This window comes from Ornithorhynchus anatinus, chromosome 4 (assembly GCF_004115215.2).
Source record: "Ornithorhynchus anatinus isolate Pmale09 chromosome 4, mOrnAna1.pri.v4, whole genome shotgun sequence".
In the NCBI taxonomy this organism is placed as follows: Eukaryota; Metazoa; Chordata; class Mammalia; order Monotremata; family Ornithorhynchidae; genus Ornithorhynchus; species Ornithorhynchus anatinus.
Genome location: NC_041731.1, coordinates 8,043,753 through 8,070,177, shown reverse-complemented (window position 1 = coordinate 8,070,177; position 26,425 = coordinate 8,043,753). Strand labels below are relative to the sequence as shown.

The window sequence follows — 26,425 nt, the reverse complement described above, 5'->3', positions numbered from 1 at the left end:
CAGCGGTTCGCCCAAGGTCACGCAGCAGACAAGTGGCGGAGCCGGGATTAGAACCCACATCCTCTGACTCCCCAGCCCGGGCTCTTTCCACTGAGCCACGCTGTTTCTCTCAAATAACTGTGAGCCCATCACTGGGCAGGGATGGTCTCTATCTGTTGCTGAATTGTCCATTCCAAGCGCTTAGTACAGTGCTCTGCACATAGTAAGCGCTCAATAAATACTACTGAATAATAAAGGTGGTATTTGTTAAGCTCTTAATAGGAGCCAAGCACTGGTCTGTCCCAAGTGTCCCAATCCCCTCCTCTCCTTGGGAAAACTCCACCTATTTTCTTCTTTCCCTCCGTCCCTCCCTTCCTCCCTCCCCTAGCCACAACCCATTACCGGCCCTTCTTTCCTCTTAATCAGTCAATGAGTCAGTCAATGGTTTTTATTGAGTGCTTACTACGTGCCGAGCACTGTCTTAAGTAATCAAGCGATCCATCACGTTTATTGAGCGCTCTCACCGTGTGCAGAATGCTGTACTAAATGCTTGGGCGATTACAGTAGAACAGAGTTGGTAATAATAATAATTTGGTATCTTTAAGCGCTTACTATGTGCCAAGCAGTGTTCTAAGCGCTGGGCAGATACAAGGTAATTAGGTTGGCCCTCACGGGGCTCACAGTCTTAATCCCCATTTGACAGATGAGGTCACTGAGGCACAGAGAATAATAATAATAATAATGTTGGTATTTGTTAAACGCTTACTATGTGCCAAGCACTGTTCTAAGCGCTGGGGTAGACATAGGGAATCAGGTTGTCCCACATGGGGCTCACAGTCTTAATCCCCATTTTACAGATGAGGGAACTGAGGCACAGTGAAGTGAAGTGACTTGCCCACAGTCACACAGCCGACAAGTGGCAGAGCTGGGATTTGAACTCATGAGCCCTGACTCCAAAGCCCATGCTCTTTCCACTGAGCCACGCTGCTTCTCTAAAGTGACTTGCCCAAAGTCACACAGCTGATAAGCGGCAGAGTGGGGATTAGAACCCGTGCCCTCTGACTCCCAAGCCCGGGCTCTTTCCACTGAGCCACGCTGCTTCTCCAAAATGGTAGTCATGTTCCCTGACCCCAAAGAGTCTAGAGGTGGAGACAGGCAATAATACGAAATAAATAAATTATGGACATGTACATAAATGCCGTGGGGCTGATGGAGGGGTGAATAAAGGATGAAAATCCAAAGTGCCATGCGCTTGGGAGAATACAATTCATTCATTCATTCAATAGTATTTATTGAGCGCTTACTAGGTGCAGAGCACTGTACTAAGTGCTTGGAATGGACAATTCGGCAACAGATAGAGACAATCCCTGCCCCTTGACGGGCTTACAGTGTAATCAATGCAACAGAGTTGGCAAGTTTGTTCCCTACCCTCAGAGAGCTTACAGTCTAAGAGGGAGACAGTACTATAAATAAATAATTTATAATGTATAATTTAAAGATACGTACATAGGTTGTATGGGGTGGAAGAAGGGCCAAATATCAAATGCCCAAATGCCTCCTCTCCTCTCCTCCCTTTCCCTATATTCCTAGCCCCACTCTGTTGCTGAATTGTCCATTCCAAGCACTTAGTACAGTGCTCTGCACATAGTAAGCACTCAATAAATACTATTGAATGGACTGTTAATTCTGCCAGCCTCTGGCATGGGGAGTGAGTGGCTAAGGGACTGCAGAATCCCCCCCTCTGAGGGACCCCTGAGCTTTAGACCTAGTTTAGCGTCCCTTGAGAGCCATAATAATAATAATACTGGTATTTGTTAAGTACTTACTATGTGCCAAGCACTGCTTTCAGCACTGGGAGAGAAACAAAGTAATCAGGTTGTCCCACGTCTTAATCCCCATTTTACAGATGAGGTAACTGAGTCACTCTTCTAAGCACTGGGGTAGATACAAGATCATGGGGTTGTCCCCCGTGGGGCTCCCAGTCTTCATCCCCATTTTCCAGAGGAGGGAACTGAGTCACAGAGAAGTGAAGTGACTTGCCCAAAGTCACCCAGCAGACAAGCGGCAGATCTGGATTAGAACCCACGACCTCTGACTCCCAAGCTTGGGCTCTTTCCACTGAGCCACACCCCACCCCCTCAGGACACTGATATTCACTCCACCCTCTTGACTGAAAATTCAGTATGGCCAGGGACTGTGTCTGCTAATTCTGTTGTAGTGGACTCTCCCAAACGCTTAGTACAGGGCTCTGCGCATAGTAAGTGCTCAATAAATACTATTGATTCGTTGATTGATACTCAGTTCCTGAGGGAGGGAGGGAGGAGGCAGGCGCTGGAGGAGTTGTGGGGAAGGAGAGGGTTGTGGAGCAGGACGAGGGGGTGAATAATAATGTTTCTCTCGAGGGGTGGGAAGACTCTATGAGTCTCCAAACTGCTGGAAATAATCTGGGCAGGATCCCCGCAGGCTGAGTGTGGCTCGGTGGAAAAAGCCCGGGTTTAGGAGTCAGAGGTCGTGGGTTCTAATCCCGGCTCCGCCGCTTGTCAGCTGTGTGACCTTGGGTAAGTCACTTCACTTCTCTGTGCCTCCGCGACCTCATCTGTAAAATGGGAATGAAGACCGTGAGCCCCACGTGGGACAACCCTATGATCTTGTATCTACCCTGGTGCTTAGAAGAGTGCTTGGCACTTAGTAAGCGCTTAACAAATACCATTATTATTATTATTATTATTGTTCCCTGTGCCTTAGTTCCCTCACCTGTAAAATGGGGATTCCCACGTGGGACAACCTGATAACCTCGTATCTACCCCCGTGCTTAGTCGAGTGCTTGGCTCATAGTAAGCGCTTAACAAACACCATTATTATTATTATTATTATTATTGTTGTGATGGATCCACCTGATTGAGTCTCTGATACCCTCTGTGGGTATGAGGTTCTGTCCTTGTCAGAGATTTGCAGAGGGGTATCAATTAGCCCAGTGCTAATGAGGAAGGGGGGAGGGGGAGAATAGTGTGTAAAGCCCCAAAATTCCGCCCTTAAATCCTGCCCCTCCCCCTTTTACACCCCCAAAGTTGTGGAAACCGACCCTTTCCTGACCTTTTAGAGAGCTTGTTTCGCCTGCAGGATTGTCCTACCGAAATTCTGTTCTAGCCGAACGAGCACCGGCCTGGGAGTCAGAGGGCCTGGGTTCTAATCCCAGCTCGGCCGCTTGCTGGCTTGTTGTGACCCCAGGTCCTTTAACTTCTGTGTGCCTCAGTTTCCTCGTCCATGAAATGGGGATCCATGAACTATTCTCCAACTCCAACTTAGACTGTGAGCCCCATGTGGAATGGGGACTGTGCCTGGAACCTGATCGTCGTGTATCTGTCCCGGTGCTTAGTATAGTGCTTGGCCCACAGTAAGCGCTCAACAGATGGACCACAATTACTATCCCTTCCCTTCCGCCCAGCAAGTCGCCAGAATTCCTGCTGCTGTTGGAAATTTCTGTTCTTTGAAAAGTCCAGCGAGATCACCATCCCTAGCCAACTTGTCTCTTGTGCCCAGCTAACGTGTGTGTGTGTTTTCACCCTAGCCAACATTTCTGTCATCCTCTACAGAGCGGGGCTTCTTCAGTAATCGTCCTCATCCCCAGTACAATAACATTGGTCATAGCAGGGGTTCCAATTCCAGAGAAATTAAGGGGAACGAACCCCTTCCCCTAAATCCCTCTTTTCTTCCCCAGCACAAATCAGTGCTTGCAGCAAAGGCTGTTTAATATTGCTTGTGCTTCGAAGCTTGAGGACTAGCCAGACCCCTCCCTTCTTTCTCCCACTGCCCCGGACCCCTGAGCTGAGAGGGGGGTCTTCTCGCTCGTGCCGGGCCCTTGCCCTCCCCTGCGTTAGTGTCCTGACCTGAGCCCCGCCTGGTTGGGAAAGGGGCCTGAAGGAGATCGTCAGAAGGCCTGAAGTTTCCCCCTGCCCGGGAGCTGCCTCTTCTCCTTGACCCCCCGCTAGCCTGGGAAGCGGGAGCAAGACCCGGGGTCGGGATCAAAACCTGCCCCAACTCCTGCTCCTGGCGCTGGGCTGCCCGTTCAGCCCTCCGGGACTTGCGCTCAAATGCCTCCACGATGAGCCTGACATGACCCCGGGCCCTCCCAGGCAATACAGGGGCGCCACTGTTTCTGCAACCCCCATCCACCTCCTGGTGCCGGGGGGAAAGCGAAGCTTGGACGTTGTCTCCGGGGCCTTCCCACAGCTCGGGCCAGTTCTTCTTCATCTCCCCACTCCATTCCCACTTTGCCAGTGCCCAGGGATCTTCCACTGCCCTCTCTGGGTCCCTACGGTGCCCCTGATGGGTGCAGCTCCAGGCATCTTGTTCCTTAGGTTTTCCTCTCGGCCCAGTCTTTAGTTCCAGGGGCTTCCCACTCACCCACAGTTCTTCCCAATCTTCTTCTTCCTCTTCTTCTTCCTCCTCCTCTTCCTCTTCTTCTTCTTCCTCCTCCTCTTCTTCTTCTTCTTCCTGTCCCTCCTTCCCCTTCTTGTCCCCAGCTCCTGGCCACCAGCACGGTCCCGCCAACACCTTGCTTCTCTCTGGTCCCGGGGAAGAGTCCCTTTGCCAGACCTCCCCGCAACCCCAGTTCAGCCTCTGGCAGTCGTCGCAGCCGAACAGGTGGACCAGAGCACATTCCGGCCGGATCTGAGGCTCTTGGACCGGCCCCGTCCCTCTCTGGCTCTCCCGCTGGGTAGCGGCTTGCCCATCGTTGAAATCTGGAGGGTGACACCCGGGACCCCAAACCCCTGACCGCCTCATGCCTCCTGCCCTCCTAGGTGGGAACTCCTTCGAGTTGGAGCCGCTGGAGGTAGGGCAGGGGCCAGAGATGCCGTTGGGGTCGCAGGGAAGGCCGGAGTCCCTGGGATCTGACACCTGCCACATCTGGGTCAGGAAGGAGTGGAGAGCGGTGGAAGCATTGTTGGCAAACACCGAGTGGCGCTCCACGACCCGAACGGGTGAGGCCTCGGGGGGCTGTGGGCCACTGCCTCCACTAGCCAAGTCCTTGGAGTTGCGATGGTTTCGTTCTCCTCCGGGGCCTGGCTTACAGCCCCACGAGTGAAAGGATGGCTCTGCGGGGGACAGGGCCGGGATGGAGGTGTGAAAGATTTGGGGTAGGGGGCGGTTACTCCCGTCCACCTCTGTCCCCCCTCCCCAAACTAGATTCATTCCCACCAACCGTGAACTTCTCAATCCCCAGCGCCTCCTCCCCAACCCAGATTCTTCTCCCTCCCTGGACCCTTCTCTCCAAGCCCCCTCCCCTTCTCCTCACCCTCGCTCACCAGAGCCAGAACTGCTGAAGACGCTGGGGAAACCGCCCCCCTGACGTCTCCCCCAGCCTGTCTGGGGCCCGGCCCAGGCTGAGCAACAGCGCCTCGGCTGCTGTGGGGAAGGGTCCCGGGGTACGTGCCCTAGGGACCCCCCATAATGCCGGCGAAACATCTCACCCAGTTGGAGCCTGTCGACCCCCCTCCTGCAGTGAGGAGGAGCACCCCATTGTGAGGGAAACGGAACCGAGTGATGCGAAGGGCCACCTACGCATTAGAGAAACAGCGTGGCTCAGTGGAAAGAGCCTGGGCTTCGGAGTCAGAGGTCATGGGTTCGACTCCCGGCTCTGCCACTTGTCAGCTGTGTGACTGTGGGCGAGTCACTTAACTTCTCTGTGCCTCAGTTACCTCATCTGTAAAATGGGGATTAACTGTGAGCCTCACGTGGGACAACCTGATTACCCTGTATCTACCCCAGCGCTTAGAACAGTGCTCTGCACATAGTAAGCGTGTAACCAATACCAACATTACTATTATTATTATCCCGAGAATCATCAGCTGTCACTGCCCACTCGGGGCACGGGAAGACTCGGGGCAGGACTGGGGGACGTAAAGACCCAGAAGAGGAGACTTTGACATGCCAGCAAAGGGAGGGAAAGGGGACTAGGGGGTCATGAAGAGAAGGAGCTCGGTGCCTGAGAAGGAAGTTGCTTTGGGGGATGGAGCCGATGAAGGCCAGGTATGCTAAGATATGCTTATTCAGGTATGAAGATATTATATTATTAAGATATTATTAAGATATTCAGGTATGCTGATCTGAAAACTAGCTAACAGTGGTATTTAATAACGTTGGTATTTGTTAAGCGCTTACTATGTGTCAAGCACTGTTCTAAGCGCAGTGGTAGATACAAGCTAATTAGTTTGGACCCAGTCCCTGTCCCACGTGGGGCTCATAGTTTTAATCCCCATTTTACAGATGAGGGAACTGAGGCACGGAGAAGTGACTTGGCCGAGGTCACACAGCAGGCAAGTGGCGGAGTCAGGATTAGAACCCGGGTCCTTCTGACTTACGGGCTCTATCCACTGGGCCACGCTGAGCTTACTCTGTGCCGAGCATTGTACCAAGTGCTGAGGTAGATATGAAATAATCAGGTCGGACACAGAGACAGAAACTTAGGGAGCCAAGGGAGGGAATGGGAACAGCGTCGGTTTGGACTGAGGTCATTAAATCGGAAACCCTTGGTGGCTAGGCAATGAGTACTGGGTTTCTGTTGTACTTCCCCAGGTTTTTAGTAATAATAATCATAATTGTGACATTTGTGAAGCACTTACTAGGTGCCAGGCACTGCGGTGGATACAAGTAAATCAGGTTGGACACAGTCCCTGTCCCAGATGGGGCTCACCGTCTCCATCCCCATTTTACAGAGGAGGGAACTGAGGCCCGGAGAAGTGAAGTGGCTTACCCAAGGTTGCCCGGCAGACAAGTGGCAGAGCTGGGATTAGAACTCATGGCCTTCTGACCCCCAGGCCGGTGCTCTATCCATTACTCCATGATGCTTCCCGCTGCTCCAGAATGTATTCATTCATTCAATAGTATTTATTGAGTGCTTACTATGTGCAGAGCACTGTACTAAGGGCTTGGGGGCTATTGCAGAACGTATTGCATTCTGCAGTCACTCAATTAAAAACCATTATCGCTGCTATAATTTTAGGCGGAGCGAGAGAGGGAGAAGGAGGAGAAAATCAAGTTTCTCGCCCCAGAGGGGCTGACAGTTTAATGAGGCAGTTTGGGAAGACCCCACCCCACCCCCAACTCCCATCCATTTTAAATGACAAACTCCCCAGCTTTGGTGGAACAACCATGCTTTCAGAAGGGTTCGGCTTGTCATTTGACCGGTCTAAGGTCATTTAGGGCTCCTCATATTGTCCTCTCCCAAGTGCTGAGTACAGTGCTCTGCACCCAGTAAGTGCTCAATAAATACACTTTATTGTTAATCCTGGAGAAGAAGAGGAAGAGTCCTCTCCTTCAGTGCCTGCGAGAGCAGTCGTTCTTACACTCAGTCGACGACGGTATTTATCAAGTGCTTTCCGGATGCAGAGCACTGGGCTAAATGCTTGGGAGACTACAGTACGACAGAATTGGTAGACACCTTCCCCACACACAGGACCTCCCGTTCTAGAGGGGGAGAAAGCCCCAGAGCTAAACTGTTATTACCGGGATGAGAATAGAAGTTTACGGCATTGCTGTGTGACGCGTTTCTGGCTGATTCGGAAACTAGCTATTTTCAGCCAGGAAATTCCTCTTTGACCAGGCCGGCTGGCTGCGGTAGCTCCCTGCGGCCTCCTGCTCTTGCCACCCAGCTCGAGGGGTGCTGGGACCAGAAGAGGGGTGCGGGGACCAGAACTACCAGGACCAGAAGAGCAATAGAGGCTGGCGGCAGGTAAGAGAGAGGACCAGGTGGCGAGTTGTCCTTCATTCCTGCTCCTCTTTCCCTTTCCTCAAATCCCCATTCCTCTCTCTCCCTCAGTCTTCTCCCTTCTCTTCCTTTCCCCCTCTGGGAAAACAGGGTGCACACACTCTCATACACGCTACTGCCTTCCATGTAGGGCTGAGGGAGAAGAGACATGGTCCCTACTTTCGAAAGGGTGAGAGATTGAAGGGACACAGGCATAAACACACCCCTCCCCTTACCTGGTGCTGTGGGGAGGGACAAACTCTCAGTCCCGAAGAGGCCTGAGGTAGAGACGGGACATCAGACACACCAACCCACCTGGAGAAGGGACAGAGAAGACAAGTTTTTTGCCCTTGAGGAAGTGACACTTTGTTGGTTGGGACTGGACAGAAACAGAAACACAAATACGAGGTTTGATTAGCGGTGCCAGTCGTCCAGAGTAGGGACGACTCAGAAAGTGTGGAGGGGATTGGGGGGTCATAATAATGATGATGATAATAATTGTGGCTATTTGCTAATTGGTGACTAGGTGTCAGGCAGACAGATCCGAAGCAGTCTGAGTAGGACGGGAGGAGTGGAAATTTCTTTTACTTCCTCTATGCCTCGCTAATTGGCTCCATGCCGAAAAACTGCTCTCTCACCTGGCTCCAGGTAGTTGCTGGGTAGGAGCCAGGAGGATTTGGGAGTAGCCCTGCAGAAATAAAAAAATCCCAGAGGCCGATCAGTTCCACAGGGTTAATGCCGGTGCCTTCAGCGGCTGCTTGGAAGTCCCCAGTTATCAGGAGCCTGGAGCAGTTGCTTCACTGCTCTAGGGCTAATCCGGATGTCCCGGGGAGGAGGGACGGGTGGAGGTGGCTCACATGATTCTCCTTCTGAGGGAGATTTTGGATCCAGGCCCCACCACGGGGATTTTGGCACCCTGAACCTGTGGCTGGGAGCAGGGCCTTGCCCACGTTCAAACTGGAATCCACATTTATAATATGCATTCGACCTGGTTTGCAAAGTTCCCATCCAGTTTCAGCAGGCACGTGATGATATTTTTTACCTTAGGTTTTTCTCATTAAGAGCCCCAGAGGAAATAATAATAGCTGTGGGATTTGTTAAGCACTTACTCTACGCCAAGCACTAACCAGGTCAGACCCAGTCCCTGTCTTAATCCCCGTTTTACACAGGAGGAAACCGAGGCACATTTGCTGCCTTTGTGCGTATTCTCGGTGTTGAAGACTTTAGACCAAGGCCCATCCTACTTCATTATCATCATCATTGGGTTTTGGGGAAGATGGGCTGCCCTCGAGGCATGGATAGTCGATAAGACAGTCCACTGAGAGACCAGGTACACACTCTGTCCTTGGTGCTCTGGGGAGCGAGAAGAAGAAGACATTTGTCTGCTGTGTGACCTTGGGTGAGTCACCGCACTTCCTCTGTGCCTCAGTTACCTCATCTGGAAAAGGGGGATCAGGTTGGGAGCCCCATGGGCTGAAAACTCGTTGTGGGCAGGGAATGTGTCTGTTTATTGTTGTAATGTACTCTCCCAAGCGCTTAGTACACGTAAGCGCGCAAGCAGCGTGGTTTAGAGGCAAGAGCACGGACTTGGGAGTCAGAGGACGTGAGTTCTAATCCCGACTCCATCACCTCTGTGCTGTGTCACCCTTGGGTAAGGCACTTAACTTCTCTGAGCCTCAGTTCCCTCATCTGTAAAATGGGGATTTAGACTGTGTGAGCCCCACGTGGGACAACCTGATCACATTGTATCCTCCCCAGCGCTTAGAACAGTGCTTGGCACATAGTAAGCACTTAACAAATATCATAATTAATTGCCTGAATGACATGGACTGTGCCCAACCTGATTGGCCTACATCTAGCTTAGTACAGTGCCTGGAACATAGTAATCACTTATCAAAACCAAAAAAAGACAGTCCTTATTATTTTCCAGGGGCTGACGGTCTGTCGGGGCAGCCCAGGCAGACGCCATGCACATTGTACAGGCTGTTGAGGGAGAGAAGCAGCGTGGCCTAGTGAGTAGAGCACAGGCCTGGGAGTCAGGAGGACCTGGGTTCTAGTGCCGCCTCTGCCACTTATCTGCTGGGTGACCTTGAGCAAGTCACTTCACTTCTCTGGGCCCCAGTTCCCTCATCTGTAAAATGGGGATTGAGCCTGTGAGCCCCATGTGGGATGGGGGACTGTGTCCAACCTGATGACCTTGAATCCACACCTGATGACCTTGTATCTACCCCAGCGCTTAGTACAGAGCCTGACACCTAGTAAGTGCTTAACAAATAGCATTAAAAAAAAAAATGGAAAAGAAAGAAACCTGGTCCCCACCCTGGATGTGCTGATAGGGTAGACAAAAAGGTTACAGACACAATCAACAGAAGGAGGCTCCTCGCCCTACAAATCCCCGGCCCCACCCGCCTCGCGGGGCCTCCCTCCCTCTTTCCCCCTTTGATAATATTCATTCATTCAATAGTATTTATTGAGCGCTTACTATGTGCAGAGCACTGTACTAAGCGCTTGGAATGCATAAATCGGCAACAGAGAGAGACAATCCCTGCCCTTTGTCTGGCTTACAGTCTAATCGTGGGAGACGGACAGACAAGAACAATGGCAATAAATAGAGTCAAGGGGAAGAACATCTCATTAAAACAATAGCAAATAAATGGAATCAGGGTGATGTCCATCTCATTAAACAAAATAAATAGGGTGATGAAGATATATACAGTTGAGCGGATGATAATAATAATAATGATGGTATTTGTTAAGTGCTTATTATGTGCCAAGCACTGTTGGAGAAGCAGCATGGCTCAGTGGAAAGAGCATGGGCTTTGGAGTCAGGGCTCATGAGTTCGAATCCCAGCTCTGCCACTTGTCGGCTGTGTGACTGTGAGCAAGTCACTTAACTTCTCTGTGCCTCAGTTCCCTCATCTGTAAAATGGGGATTAAGACCGTGAGCCCCACGTGGGACAACCTGATTTCCCTATGTCTACCCCAGCGCTTAGAACAGTGCTCGGCACATAGTAAGCGCTTAACAAATACCAACATTATTATTATTATTATTATTCTAAGAGCTGGGTGGAATACAAGGTCATCAGGTTGTCCCACGTGGGACTTCCAGTCTTAATCTCCATTTTAATAATAATAATGTTGGTGTCTGTTAAGCGCTTACTATGTGCAGAGCACTGCTCTAAGCGCTACGAGGTCACTGAGGCCCAGAGAAGTGAAGTGACTCGCCCACAGTCACCCGGCTGACAAGTGGTGGAGGGGGGATTAGAACCCACGACCTCTGACTCCCAAGCTGGTGCTCTTTCCACTGAGCACGAGCTTCTCTGTAAAGCTGGTGTGGGCAGGGGTGGTCTCTCTTTATTGCTGAATTGGGCTTTCCAAGTGCTTAGTACAGCGCTCTGCGCACAGTGAGAGCTCAATAAGAGAAGCAGCGTGACACAGTGGAAAGAGCCCGGGCTTGGGAGTCAGAGGTCATGGGTTCGAATCCTGGCTCTGCCCCTTGTCAGCTGTGTGACTGTGGGTGAGTCACTTCACTTCTCTGGGCCTCAGTTCCCTCATCTGTAAAATGGGGATGAAGACTGGGCGTCACGTGGGACAACCTGATGACCCTGTATCTCCCCCAGCGCTTAGAATGGTGCTCTGCACATAGTAAGCGCTTAACAAATACCAACATTATTCATATTGTTCTCTGGGCCTCAGTTAACTCATCTGTAAAATGGGGATGAAGACTGTGAGCCTCACGTGGGCCAACCTGATGCCCCGGGATCTCCCCCAGCGCTTAGAACGGTGCTTTGCACATAGTAAGCACTTAAAAAATACCAACATCATTATTATTATAAGAATGAGTGAGTGAGTGAGTGAGTGAGTGAGTGAATGAATGAATGAATGAATGAATGAATGAATGAATGAATGAATGAATGAATGAATGAGGAGCCCCACTTGGGGCAGGCCGGCTCGATGCCACACTTCCGCTGCGACGCCACACTTCTGGCGGTCCCGATGCCACACTTCCGCCTCACAGCGGTCCGGCTCTGAGCCACACTTCCGGCACGACGCCACACTTTTCGGCCGTCCGGATGCCACACTTCCGGTCTCTCGATGCCACACTTCCTGTCCCCCCCGATGCCACACTTCCGGTCCCCGTGGGGGCCCCACTTCCGGGCGGCCGGCTGGCGCGTGAGCGGAAGTGTGGCGTTGCCATGGCGAGGGCGTCGCGCGGGGCCCGCCCCTGGGGCAGAGGGAGCGCAGCGCTCAGGTGAGTGTGCGGCGCGGTCATCGTCCTCCCTCCCTCCCCCCCCCCCCCCCCATCATCACCATCGTCATCATCAGGGCATTCATTCAGCACCTACTCTGTGCCAAGCGCTGCGCTCGGCGCCCCCTAATAATATCATAATGGTGGCATTTCTTAAGCTCCTGCTATGTGCTAAGCTCCCCATAGTAATATAATAATGATGGCATTTCTTAAGCGCCTACTATGTGCTAAGCGCCCCATAGTAATATCATAATGATGGCATTTCTTAAGCGCCTACTATGTGCTAAGCGCCCCATAGTAATATCATAATGATGGCATTTCTTAAGCTCCTACTATGTGCTAAGCGCCCATAATAATACAGTGATGATGGCATTTCTTAAGCTCTTACTCTGTGCTAAGCGCCCCATAATATAATAATGGTGGTATTTCTTAAGCTCCTACTATGTGCTAAGCGCCCCATAATAATATAATAATGATGGTATCTGTTAAGTTCCTTCTATGTGCTAAGCACCCCATAATAATATAATAATGATGGTATCTCTTTAGCTCCTACTATGTGCTAAGCGCCCCATAATAATATAATAATGATGGCATTTCTTAAACTCCTACTATGTGCTAAGCGCCCCGTAATATAATAATGATGGTATTTCTTTAGCTCCTACTATGTGCTAAGCGCTCCATAATAATATAATAATGATGGTATTTCTTAATCATAATGATGGTGTTTAAGTACCTACTATGCGCCAAGCGCTGCTCTGAGCGCCCCGTAATAATATCATAATGATGGTGTTTCTTAAGCTCCTACTCTGTGCTAAGCGCTGCTCTAAGCGCCCCATAATAATATAATGATGATGGTATTTCTTAAGCTCCTACTATCTGTTAAAGCACTGCTCTAAGCGCCCCATAATAATGTAATAATGATGGTATTTCTTAAGCTCCTACTCTGTGCTAAGCGCTGCTCTAAGCCCCCCATAATAATAATCATAATGATCTGTTTGTTGAGCACCTACTCTGTGCCAAGCGCTGCTTTAAGCGCCCCTTAATAACATAATGATAATGGTATTTCTTAAGCTCCTACCATCTGCTAAGCGCTGCTCTAAGCCCCCCATAATAATATAATGATGATGGTATTTCTTAAGCTGCTACTATGTGCTAGGCGCTGCTCTGAACGCCCCATAATAATGTAATAATGATGGTATTTCTTAAGCTCCAACTCTGTGCCAAGCGCTGCTCTAAGCGCCCCATGATAATATCATAATGATGGTATTTCTAAAGCACTTACTCTGTGCCAAGCGTTGCTCTAAGCGCCCCATAATATTGTAATAATGATGGTATTTCTTAAGCTCCAACTCTGTGCTAATCGCCGCAATCATAATGATGGTGTTTAAGCCCCCACTCTGTGCCGAGCGCTGCTCTAAGCGCCCATAATAATAATCATAATGATGGTATTTCTTAAGCTCTTACTATGTGCCAAACGCTGCTCAAAGCGCCCAAAACAATAATCATAATGATGGTATTTCTTAAGCTCTTACTATGTGCTAAGCGCTGCTCTAAGCGCCCCATAATAATAATCATATGATGATGTTTGTTAAGCACCTACTCTGTGCCAAGCGCTGCGCTAAGCACCCCATAATAATCATGATGATGGTATTTGTTAAGCGCCTACTCTGTGCCGAGCGCCGCTCTAAGCGCCCATAATAATCATCATGATGATGGTATTTCGTAAGCGCCTACTACGTGCCAAGCGCTGCTCCAAGCGCCCATAATAATATAATAACAATGGTATTTCTTAAGTTCTTACTCTGTGCCAAGCGCCGCTCTAAGCGCCCCATAATAATAATCATAATGATGGTCTTGTTAAGCGCCTACTATGTGCCGAGCGCTGCTTTAAGCGCCCATAATAATAATCATAACGATGGTATTTCTTAAGCTCTTACCAGGTGCCAAGCGCTGCTCAAAGCGCCCATGATAATAATAATGATATTTGTTAAGCGCCTACTCTGTGCTTAGCGCTTCTCTAAGCGCCCATAATAATAATAATCATAATGATGGTATTTCTTAATCTCTTACTATGTGCCTAGCGCTCCTCTAAGCACCCATAATAATAATAATAATAATCATAATGATGGCATTTGTTAAGCACTTACTCTGTGCCTAGCGCTGCTCTAAGTGCCCATAATAATATTAATCATAACGATGGTATTTCTTAAGCTCTTCCTATGTGCCTAGCGCTCCTCTAAGCGCCCATAATAATAATAATAATCATAATGATGGCATTTGTTAAGCGCTTACTCTGTGCCTAGCGCTGCTCTAAGCGCCCATAATAATAATAATAATAATAGTGGTATTTGTTAAGCACTTACTCTGTGCCAAGTGCTGCTCTAAGCACCCATAATAATACAATAATAATGATATTTCTTAAGCCCTTACTCTGTGCCAAGTGCTGCTCTAAGCACGGATGATATTGATGGAGTCTATTAAGCGCTTACTATGTGCCGAGTGCTGTTCTAAGCCCCCATAAAAATGCTGGTTTTTGTTAAGCGCTTACTCTGTGCCAAGCGCTGCGCTAAGCGCCCGTAATAACGATGGTATTTTTTATGAGAAGCAGACTTTACCGACGAGGTAACTGAGGCCCAGAGAAGTGTCCCGCTCCGGTCTATTCTTCACTCCGCTGCCCGGCTCATCTTCCCGCAGAAACGATCTGGGCCTGTCACTCCCCTTCTTAAACAACTCCAGTGGTTGCCTATCGATCTCCGCTCCAAACAAAAACTCCTCACTCTAGGCTTCGAGGCTCTCCGTCACCTTGCCCCTTCCTACCTCTCCTCCCTTCCCTCTTTCTACCGCCCACCCCGCACGCTCCGCTCCTCCGCCGCCCACCTCCTCGCCGTCCCTCGGTCTCTCCCGTCCCGCCGTCGACCCCCGGGTCGCGTCCTCCCGCGGTCCCGGAACGCCCTCCCTCCTCACCTCCGCCAAACTGATTCTCTTTCCCTCTTCAAAACCTTACTTAAAAATCACCTCCTCCAAGAGGCGTTCCCAGACTGAGCTCCTCTTCCCCCTCTACTCCCTCTGCCATCCCCCCTTTACCTCTCCGCAGCTTAAGCCTCATTTTCCCCTTTTCCCTCTGCTCCTCCACCTCTCCCTTCCCATCCCCACGGCACCGTACTCGTCCGCTCGACTGTATATATTTTCGTTACCCTATTTATTTTGTTAATGAATTGTACATCGCCTCGATTCTATTTAGTCGCCATCGGTTTTTACGAGATGTTCTTCCCCTCGACGCTGTTTAGTGCCATTGTTCTTGTCCGTCCGTCTCCCCCGATTAGACCGTAAGCCCGACGAACGGCAGGGACTGTCTCTATCTGTTGCCGACTTGTTCATCCCAAGCGCTTAGTACAGTGCTCTGCACATAGTAAGCGCTCAATAAATACTATTGAATGAATGAATGAATGAAGCGGCTTGCCCAAGGTCACCTAGCTGCAAGCAGCTCGGAGAAGCAGCGTGGCTCGGTGGAAAGAATCCGAGCTTGGGGGTCAGAGTTCATGGGTTCGAATCCCGGCTCTGCCACTTGTCAGCTGGGTGACCGTGGGCAAGTCACTGCACTTCTCTGTGCCTCAGTGACCTCATCTGTAAAATGGGGATGAATAATAATGTTGGTATTAAGCGCTTACTAGGTGCAGAGCACTGTTCTAAGCGCTGGGGAAGATACAGGGTCATCAGGTCGGCCCACGTGAGGCTCACAGTTAACCCCCATTTTACAGATGAGGTCACTGAGGCACAGAGAAGTGAAGTGACTCACCCACAGTCACCCAGCTGACAAGTGGCAGAGCCGGGATTCGAACTCATGACCCCTGACTCCCAAGCCCATGCTCTTTCCACTGAGCCAGTGTGGGACAACCTGGTGACCCTGTATCTCCCCCAGCGCTTAGAACAGTGCTCGGCACCTAGTAAGCGCTTAACAAATACCAACATTATCATTATTTGTGGCCGAAACCGTACTTTCCGGGCCCGTAGAAACCAACAGTATTCTTATCTGTGGCCGAAACCGTACTTTCCAAGCACGTAGAAACCAACATTATTCTTATCTGTGGCCGAAACCGTACCTTCCAAGCACGTAGAAACCAACATTATTCTTATTTGTTGCCGAAACCCTACGCGGGCCAGTGCCCCGCACACAGTAAGGGCCCAATAAATGCGCCGGAATGGATGAAAGGAAGGGAAGCTAAGGAGCCGGGCCCAGAATTCGGGAATTTCTGGGCCCGCACACAGTAAGGGCCCAACAAATGCCATGGAATGGATGAAAGGAAGGGAAGCTAAGGAGCCGGGCCCAGAATTGGGGAATTTCTGGGCCCGTGGCAGGAGGTGTGGGACTTGAAGGGGCCGGGGGAGGGGAGATTGCTGTTAATCCGGGGGCCAGATAAGGCCGAGTGGACTGGGGGCACTGAGGGCTAGGGGAGGAAGGGACAGATCAGATCTGGGAGATTTCTCCACGTGATGGGGTGATGGAGGCGGGGGCAGGTGGGGGGTGGCCTGGACTTTTTTTTTTCCCCTCTCCCCTGCCTTTGTCTGGGGGAGGTGGCCGAGAGCCATCTGTTGGAGATATCCTGAAGAGAGGAGGGGCTGGAGATACTCATCGGAGAGCTGTCTGCATACAAATGCCACCTCCCTGGGGGGGGACGCGACGACATCTCCAGCCAGGGAGAGAGGGGAGGAGCTCAGAATCCCTCCTGGCCCCCAGCCCCGGGGTGGGGGATCGTCACCGAGAGGTTGGGTGGAAGGGAGACGTTTCCGACCCTCCGTCCCTGGGATTCTCTGGCTCTTAGGGATATAATCTGAGTGACCAAGACACAAGACCTCCCTCCTTCCCTCTCCTCTTCTGATGGCATCCCCTCCGCCGCTCTCCTACACCTGAAAGTTGCTCCTTAGCTGTAGGTTCCCCTCCTTGGATTTCCCTCTTTAATAACGTTGGTATTTGTGAAGCGCTTACGAGGTGCAGAGCACTGTTCTAAGCGCTGGAGGAGATAGAGGGTAATAATAATAATAATGTTGGTATTTGTTAAGCGCTTACTATGTGCCGAGCACTGTTCTAAGCGCTGGGGTAGACATAGGGGAATCGGGTTGTCCCACGTGGGGCTCACAGTCTTCATCCCCATTTTACAGAGGAGGGAACTGAGGCACAGAGAAGTTAAGTGACTTGCCCGCAGTCACACAGCCGACAAGTGGCAGAGCTGGGATTCGAACTCATGAGCCCTGACTCCAAAGCCCGTGCTCTTTCCACTGAGCCACGCTTGTCCCTCGTGAGGCTCACTGTTAATCCCCATTTTACAGATGAGGTCACTGAGGCCCAGAGAAGTGAAGTGACTCACTCACAGTCACACAGCTGACAAGTGGCAGATCCGGGATTCGAACCCACGACCTCTGACTCCCAAGCCCGTGCTCTTTCCACTGAGCCACGCCGCTTCACTCTCCCCTTCTTGTCTGGGAGCGGCAGGCCGGGATTTGGACGGGCGATCTAAATCCATTTTAGACCAGAGATCTGTCCTTCTACCCCTCTGAAGCAGCGTGGCTCAGTGGGAAGAGCCCGGGCTGGGGAGTCAGAGGTCATGGGTTCAAATCCCGGCTCAGATGCTTGTCAGCTGGGTGACTTTGGGCAAGTCGCTTCACTTCTCTGGGCCTCACTTACCTCGTCTGGCAAATGGGGATGAAGGCTGTGAGCCCCACGTGGGACAACCTGATCGCCTTGTATCCGCCCCAACGCTTAGAACGGTGCTTTGCACGGAGTAAGCGCTTAACAAATGCCATCATTATTATTAGTAGTGAGATTCCCTCCGGGCGTCAACACGTTTACCCAAAGTAGATGCCTCAGAGGAAAGACTCCAAGCCTGGGAGCCAGGGGATCCGCGATCTAATCCTGGCTCCATCACTTGCCTGCCGGGTGGCCTTGGGCAAGGCACCAAACTTCTCTGGGCCTCGGTTTCCTCCTCTGTAAAATGGGGATTCCTGTTCTCCTTCTGTCTTAGACGGTGAGCCCCAGGCGGGTCTGTGTCCCACCTGGTTAACGTGCCTCTGCACTTTGGCACATCACTGGCACTTTGCAAGGACCAGAGTTACGACTATTATCATTAGATGGACAGTGGTCTCTCGCACCAGGACCCTGCTTAGGGTGGGGGGATAGACCAGATGACCCCTTTATAGCCAGTAGATTCCACGATGGCTTCCCTCCTCCTCTCTCCCCGCTCCGGCCCCTCTCCCTAAATCAACAGCGAGAGTGTCCGAGAGTCGGGACACCCACATGCTGGGGGGAACGGGCGGAACAGGAAGAACAGGCCCGGGAGTCAGAAAACTTGAATCCCTTGCCCGTGAGACTCCCAACCCTCTGACTCCCCCCCCCCAACCCTCTTGGGCGAATCTTTGTAGCCCCGCCTAGAGACGCAGCGTGGCCTAGTGGAAAGAGCGAGGGTCTGGGAGTTAGAGGACCTGGGTTCGGATCCCTCGGGCAGGTCACTTAACTTCCCTGTGCCTCAGTTATCTCATCTGGAAAATGGGGATTCAGTCCTGCTCCCTCCTATTTAGGCTGTGAGCCTCGAGTGGGAGAGGGATAGATAATAATGATGGTTAAGCGCTTACTATGTGCCAAGCACTTTTCCAAGTGGTAGCTTAGACATCTCTCTCAGGTCCCTGGACCACCTTTCCAGTCGACTACCAAATACCATCCTCTAGTAACCATCAAAAGCCCACATTAATGATATGAATAATTATGGCATTTGTTAAGCACGTACTACGTGACGAACACTGAACTCTCTCAGGTCCCTGGACCACCTTTCCAGACGAGGACCAAACACCATCCTCTAGTAACCACCAGAAGCCCACATTAATGATACGAATAATTACGGTATCCGTGAAGCACTTACTATGTGACAAACACTGTACTAAGTGCCGGGATAGATACGAGATAGGTCTGGCACAGTCCGTCCCTTGTTTGACTCCCGCTTCGAGGGGGAAGAAGAATGGGTTATTCCCCATTTTTCAGACGAGAAAAGAGAGGCGCAGATAAATTAAGTCAGCAGGCAAATGGCAGAACTGGGATTAGAACCCAGGTCCGCTGACTTCCAGGCCCATATTCTAGGAGGCCACGCTGACTTCAGTGTTTCCTTTTCCCGCTTTTGGAGCCGATGGGCTTTGACGACAATTTTGGCGAGTGTCCGCCCCTCAGCCTGTGAGGAATAGGAATAATAATGATAGTGGGAATTCTCTTTAAGTGCTTAGTTCAGGGCTCAGCACCCAGGAAGTGCTCAGTAAATACCATCGATTGACTGATCGTACAAGCAGAATTTATCGAGTACAGCAGAATTTATCGAGTACCCATTCGGTGCTGTGCATTTTACTAGGCACCTGGGAAGGATAGAATAGATAAAGGGCGCATTCCCTGCCCCTCAAAATGCTTACTCTGTAATAGGGAAGAGCAACGTAAAAATATTGACAACTAGAGCGCTCAACCAGTGTCACTTTCCAGCAGTAATGCTCTCCCAAGCGCTTAGTACAGTGCACTGCGCACAGGGATCGCTCAATGAATACGATGGAAGTGAATGAGACCTTCGAACATTCCCCCAGCCTCCTTGAGGGTCGGTCACTGTGCCCCTGCCTGGTTGTGGCCGGGGAGAGAGGGCGAGGGAATGTCAGGCACCCGGGAGGAGGGAAGGTAAGAAGTTTTCCAGGGATGAAGGGCAGAGAAATAGGGGCTATAAAGTGGCCACATTGCCATACTGTAAAATGCAATCGGGAGGTTGTGGGGGGGAGTCATTGGGATTCTGCATATCAATCAGTTGAATTTATTGAAGGGGACAGCAGGGTGTGAGACCTGGGGCTGGAGGGTGGGGAAATGAGAGATTAATCAGGGAAGGCCTCCTGAAGGAGACGCGACTGCTTTGAAGGTGAAGGGGGAGGGAGAAGCGCATTGTGAACAGATTGGCTTGAGAGGAATGAAGCCTTTGAACTGGGGTATGGGGGGAGAAAGAGTCGATCAGTAGGATTTATTGAGTGCTTACTGTATACAAAGCACTCTGCTAAGTGCCTGAGAGCTTATATACACAGTCGATCCCTGCCCTTGAGGAGCTTATTGTCTTGTGGGGAGAAGAAGGAGCTTATTGTCAAGTTGAGAAAAGAGCTGATGGAGTTCCTCGAAGTCAGGAATTTCGGTCTGCTGAAGAGGGGAATGAGCAACCCGTGGAAGATTTTGAGAAGCGGGGAGGCGGGCCCAGAATGGCATTTGAGAAAAAATTCTATTTTCCAAATTATTGGTTTACCGTCATGTCTTTCTCTAGATTCATTCAATCGTATTTATTGAGCGCTTAATAATAATAATAATAATGTTGGTATTTGTTAAGCGCTTACTATGTGCCGAGCACTGTTCTAAGCGCTGGGGTAGACACAGGGGAATCAGGATGTCCCACGTGGGGCTCACAGTCTTAATCCCCATTTTACAGATGAGGTCACTGAGGCACAGAGAAGTGAAGTGACTTGCCCACAGTCACACAGCTGACAAGTGGCAGAGCTGGGATTCGAACTCATGACCTCTGACTCCAAAGCCCGTGCTCTTTCCACGCTGCTTACTGTGTGCAGAGCACTGTATAAGCTTGTGGTGGGCAGGAAGCGTGTCTGCCAACTGGAAGGAGCACGGGCTCTGGAGTCAGAGGTCAGGGGTTCGAATCCCGGCTCGGCCACTTGTCAGCTGGGTGATTTTGGGCACCTTAACTTCTTGGTACCTCAGTTACCTCATCTGTAAAATGGGGATTAAGACTTTGAGCCCCACGTGGGACAACCTGATTCCCCTGTGTCTACCCTAGCGATTAGAACGGTGCTCGGCACATAGTAAGCGCTTAACAAATACCAATATTATTATTATTACCCCCCAAGCACTCAGTAAAATGCTCTGCACTCATTAAACGCTCAATAAATGCGATCGATTGATTGATTGACCTGTCGTTAGACTAGTGAAAGATGGCACTGCCAACCGAAACGGGAGAGCAGCTGTACTGGACGCTGGGGCCAGGAGCAGAGGGAGGATGCCGTCCTGGTTCTCGAGGGGCTGATAATCTAACAGGCTCCTGCGTCCACTCACTTGACCAGATGCTGGGGGAAAGGGCAGATCGGGCCGCGATAACACAAAAGTCCGAGGGGTGGAAACATAGGAATTAGGAGAGCTCAGTGGAGTTAGTCTAAGCATGTTTGTTGGAGAGGAGACATCAATCAATCCATCATATTTACTGAGCGCTTACTGTGTGCAGGGCACTGTATGAAGAGCTTGGAGAGCCCAGGATAACAGAGTTGGTAGACAGGCCCACAAGGAACTTGAAGTCTAGCTCTTTCAAGCGCTTAGTACAGTCTTCTGCACACGATAAGCGCTCAATAAATACGACCGACCGACTTGGACGGGGCCGAAGGGGATGAGATGAGGACTCTGACAGAAATTATGGGAAGGTAGGCTGTGTGCAGAGCACTGTATTAAGAGCTTGGAGAGCCCAGTGTAACAGATTTGGTTGACAGTGTCCCTGCCCACAAGGAACTTGTAGTCCAACTCTCTCAAGCGTTTAGTACAGTCTTCTGCACACGGCAAGCACTCAATAAATACAACTGACCGACTTGGACGGGGCTGAAGGGGATGAGATGAGGACTCTGACAGAAATTATGGGAAGGTAGGACAGGAATGGTCTCAGTCAATCAATCAATCTGGTATTTATTGAGCACTTGCTTTAGGCAGAGCAGCTGAGCGCTTGGGGAAATATAATACAACCGACTTGGTGGACGTGATCCCTTCCCACAAGGAACTTTCCAGAGTTTTCCAGGGGAATTTAGGGTCTGTGGGGGTGTCTCGAGGAGAAGGAGCTGGCTGAGGTGACACAGCGTGGGAGGGTAATAATAATAATAATAATAATAATGTTGGTATTTGTTAAGCGCTTACTTTGCGCCGAGCACTGTTCTAAGCGCTGGGGTATTGAGCATTGAGAGAGCAACTGCCAGGAGCCAGCATAGGTGCGTGCATTCATTCATTCAGTCATTTATTGAGCACTTTCTGTGTGCTAAAGGACTGTACTAAGCGCTTGGGAGAGTGCAGTGCAACAATAAACCCACACATTCCCTGCCCACAGCGAGCTAACAGCCTAGAGCATGGGAGACGGGCGTTAATGTAAATAAATTACAGATAGGTGGGTTGTGCTGTACATTAATGTAAATAAATTACAGATAGGTGGGTTGAGGCACAGCACGGGGAAAGTCTGAGGAGTATGGTCCTTAAGTTCTCATGGGCAAGGGATGTATCTACCACCTCTGGGCTTTGGTATTCTCCCGAGCGCTTAGTACAGTGCTCTGCACCTATTAAGTGCTCAATACCTTGATTGAGTGGGAGGTAGGGGCTGGTCTGGGGCCAGGGCATGGATAGGGGGACTGGAGACCCCAGTTCTGAGATGATGTAGGCGGAGCTGGGGTGGTATCCTCTGGCGGGGGGGAGACCATGCTGGGGTCCAGACCATTCCCTAGAGTTCCTGGATCGGATCCCTCTTCCCTCTTTCCCCTCCCCACCCCCAGCCTGCTTCTAACCTCTTCACTGTTTACGCAACAGGCCCTGTTTCACAGCGAAATGACAGTGAGAACCAGGATGGCTAGGAGGGACTAGTATGGGGAGGGGGGAGAGAGAGAAAAAAAGTGTGCGTGAGTGTGTGGAGGTGTGTGAGACTCTTACCTAGGATACTGAGTACTCCCCTCGACTGACAAAATAATAATAATCATGTTGGTATTTGTTAAGCGCTTACTATGTGCCGAGCACTGTTCTAAGCGCTGGGGGAGATACAGGGTCATCCGGTTGTCCCACGTGAGGCTCACAGTCTTCATCCCCATTTTACAGGTGAGGGCACTGAGGCACAGAGAAGTGAAGTGACTCGCCCACAGTCACACAGCTACAAGTGGCAGAGCCGGGATTCAAACCCAGGACCTTGGACTCCCAAGCCCGGGCTCTTTCCACTGAGCCACGCTGCTTCTCTGATCTCCAAGCATAGCGGGGACGTACTATCGATCAGTAGTATCTAGGGAAGCAGCAGGGTCTGGCCTGGGAGTGAGAAGGTCCTAATCCTAGCTCTGATCCTTGTCTGCTGTGTGACCTTGGACAAGTCACTTTACTTTTCTCTGGGCCTCAGTTAGCTCAACTGCAAAATGGGGATCTCCCTTCTGAGTACTCTCTCCCCTTTAGAGAAGCAGCGTGGCTCAGTGGAAAGAGCCCGGGCTTGGGAGTCAGAGGTCATGGGTTTGAATCCCGGCTCTGCCACTTGTAGCTGTGTGCCAGTCACTTAACTTCCCAGTGCCTCAGTGACCTCATCTGTAAAATGGGGATGAAGACTGTGAGCCTCAGGTGGGACAATCTGATTACTGATTATTATTATTATTATCTCAGCAGGGTGACCATCAGAAATGGGAGCTTTGCCCTTGCGACCATCAGAAATGGGAGCTTTGCCCCTGCGACCTCCTCATTCGCCAGGCCAGATGTCACTGTGGGTTGGGTGGATTTTCCCAGAGTTTCGCAGGGGAAAGAGTTCTGAAGAATATTGAAGTATGCTTGCATTCTCCCCAGGATTCCCTCTCCGTCCGGGATGAGACTGGAGCCGCCTCCACCCTTCAGAGTGTGTATAAGGCCCATTAAACTTTCTTTAGTGATGTGCAAAGATCTTGGCTTAGATCTCTTCTGCTCTGGTGCCTCACCGGTTGATTAACTCGATTTGCATGTTACGAGGTAGGTTTGCTGTAAAGCCTCCCTTTTGTCTACGTCTTGAGGTGCTTCAAGGGGCTGTTGATACATTGTTTTGCTGCAAGTAATCTCTTTATCTCTGAGTCGTTTTCATTGAACTCACCTTGGCTTTAACTAGGTATGCCCAGTGCCTTGATAACTGGTAGAAAGTCAGTCAATCCTGTTTATTGAGCGCTTACTCTTTGCAGAACACTGTACTGAGCACTCCGGAGAGTAGGGTGTAACAAAATAACACATTCCTTGCCCACAACGAATTTACAGGCTAGAGGGGGAGGCAGACATTAATATAAATAAATAAAATTACAACCACCTACCCGAGTGCTGTGGGGCTGGGAAGGGGATGAATAAAGGGTGATGCAAAAGGGAGTGGGAGAAGGGGAAAGGAGATATTCAGTTCAATCGTATTTATTGAGCACTTATTGTGTGCAGAACACTGTACTGAGTGCTTGGAAGAGAAACAGATACATTCCCTGCCCACACTGAGCTTACAGTCTAGAGAGCTTAGGTAGGGAAGGCGTCTTGGAGGAGATGTGCCTTCAAAGAAAACAGCGATGCCCATGTAACTTTGGAGGTTGTCTGACGGCTCCTTGTTCCATTTGTAGTTTGTTTTTTTCTTTCGTTCTCCAGCAGCCTGACATTTAGCCACCTTGGTGGTTGGAGGTAGCTTTTTGAAGTTGCACCCGATTGCCAGGGTAAACCCGAAGGTCTCGAAACAAATCACAAGACTGTTAGGTGGAACGGATTGCCTTTTGTGCCCTTGTCCAGTGTATAAACCTTTGTTGAATAAGACACTCACCCATTGAACACAGAGAAGCAATATGGCCCAGTGGAAAGGGCGGAGGCCTGGGAGTCAGAGGACCCGGGTTCTAATCCCGGCTCTGTCTGCTGCTCTCTGTGTGACCTTGGACAAGTCACTTAACTTCTCTGTGCCTCAGTCTCAACTGTAAAATGCGGATTAAACACCTGATCACCTTCCTATGTAGACTGTGAGCCCCATGTGGGACAAACCCATGTGCCTGACCTGATTAACTTGTTTCTACCCCAGCTTAACAAATATCATAAAACAAAGCAGAAGCTAACCCCCCCCCACCCAAATCCCACACTCTTGGGGCCTCAGCTGGGAAACCTTCCAAACATGTCAGCCCCCTCGCCAGGAGCAGTTGGGTCCTCATCGCTCAGTACAGTGCTCTGCACAAGGTTAAGCGCTCAATAAATACAATTGAATGAATGAATGAATCTGGGTTTCCATGCTATGGCTGTGAGCGCTTTGTGCAACAGGGATTGTGTCCAACCCGATTAGCTTGAATCTACCCCATCTCTTAGCACAGTGCCTGGAGTATAGTGAGTGCTTAAAAAAATGAGTACAATTATTATTACACTGAGATTTGCCCTAGAGCCTAACCTAAACTCTAGGCCTAGGACCATGTGGCCTGGAGGAGTGTAAGGGGGTGGAGGGCTTGGGAAATAGGATCATTTGACAGGTGAGCACATATTTGCTTCACCAGATTTCCTGGATCTCAGAAAGAGAAGGCGAGGTGGAGGGTGGGCAAGGGAGGATATGGAATCTTTAGGGAAAGCCATTCCCTGATTAATCCTCCCACCTTCCCAGTTATAACATCCCGTCAGCCACCTCCACACTCATATTAACTTGTCAGGGAAGCGGCGTGACTTCCAGACGGCAGGGGCGGGGACCGAGGTCGCCAACTCTGTGACGCCGTACGCTCCGAAATGCTTACTACGGTGCTCTGCACGTAGCCAAGGGCTTGATATATACAACCGATTGATTGAAAAAACACAGACCTGGGAGTCAGAATATAGGTTCTGATCCCAGCTCCATCGCTCGCCTGCTGGGTGACCTCGGGGAAGTCACTTGCCTTCTCTTTGCTTCAGTTTCCTTATCTATATTGTACTTTCCTTTACACTGTCCACTCCCAAGCACTTAGTACAGTGCTCCGCACACAGTAAGCGCTCAATAAATCTGACTGATGAAATGGAGATTCAGTTCATGTTCTCCCTCCTCCTTAGACCGAGAGGCGTGTGTGGGACACGGAATTGGGTCTGACCCAGTTATGCTGTATCCTCCCCAGGGCTTAGAACAGTGCTTGGTACATAGTAAGTGCTAAACAAATATCATTATTATCATTATTATTATTATATGAACTCCCCTCTTCCCTTCAGTGTATTCATCAGTTTGATTCTACTGGCTCTCCCAGTAGTTTGGGTCCTTTATTTCTCTATTTCCCACACACTTAGGACAGTGCAGGATCTCTTTGTAAGCACTCAGCCAATCTGATGACACACCGATCCCTCAGTTCTTCCATTTCGTGTGTGTTCACTGTAGGTTTAGGGTAGGACGCCGTTAGGGAATTAGGGAATTAGGAGCGTTTTTCCAACCACACACATCTAACTGTAATGCACCGTCCCCCCCTACCCGGCTCTCACACGTGATGGCAGAAGAAATGGTTGGGAATGAGGTATTGGCGACGACAATCCGGGCGTGCATGATATAAAGCAATTTTTCCTTAATGGATGATTAATTAGAAACCCAACCCTCATATAACAATAATCGAGGTGTTCGTTAAGACACTTACTGTGAGCCAAGCACGACAGTGAGCACTGGTGAATAGAGGATAATCAGTTGGGACTCAGTCCCTGTCCCCTG

General features: G+C 50.3%; 2 protein-coding genes across 4 annotated transcripts in view; one reads left to right on the top strand and one right to left on the bottom strand.

The window, feature by feature from the left end:
* Positions 1-3,710: 3,710 nt before the first annotated feature.
* LOC114811133 lies at positions 3,711-5,456 on the bottom strand. Its single transcript, XM_029062554.2, has 2 exons — positions 5,286-5,456; positions 3,711-5,075 (listed from the first exon to the last, which is right to left on the bottom strand). Exons 1-2 carry the CDS (start codon positions 5,443-5,445, stop codon positions 3,727-3,729), a joined length of 1,509 nt encoding a protein of 502 aa, XP_028918387.1. The 5' UTR covers positions 5,446-5,456; the 3' UTR covers positions 3,711-3,726.
* A 2,121-nt stretch (positions 5,457-7,577) lies between these two features.
* PPP1R16A (protein phosphatase 1 regulatory subunit 16A) overlaps positions 7,578-26,425 on the top strand; it is a 40,168-nt gene continuing 21,320 nt past the window's right edge. Inside the window, exons 1-2 of one of the 3 annotated variants that reach the window (XM_029062543.2) lie at positions 11,953-11,978; positions 23,413-23,748. The gene's annotated coding sequence lies outside the window, so the exon portion shown is untranslated. Of the gene's footprint in view, positions 7,712-11,924; positions 11,979-23,412; positions 23,749-26,425 lie in introns of those variants that run through there. The other 2 variants (XM_029062545.2, XM_029062544.2) reach the window with 2 other exon arrangements.

Excerpts from the sequence above, each read along its gene's own strand:
- LOC114811133 (XM_029062554.2), bottom strand. The coding sequence starts at position 5,445 with ATGTTTCGCCGGCATTATGGGGGGTCCCTAGGGCACGTACCCCGGGAC. Across the intron at positions 5,076-5,285 it reads CTTCAGCAGTTCTGGCTCTG|AGCCATCCTTTCACTCGTGG; the intron begins GTGAGCGAGGGT and ends TGTCCCCCGCAG.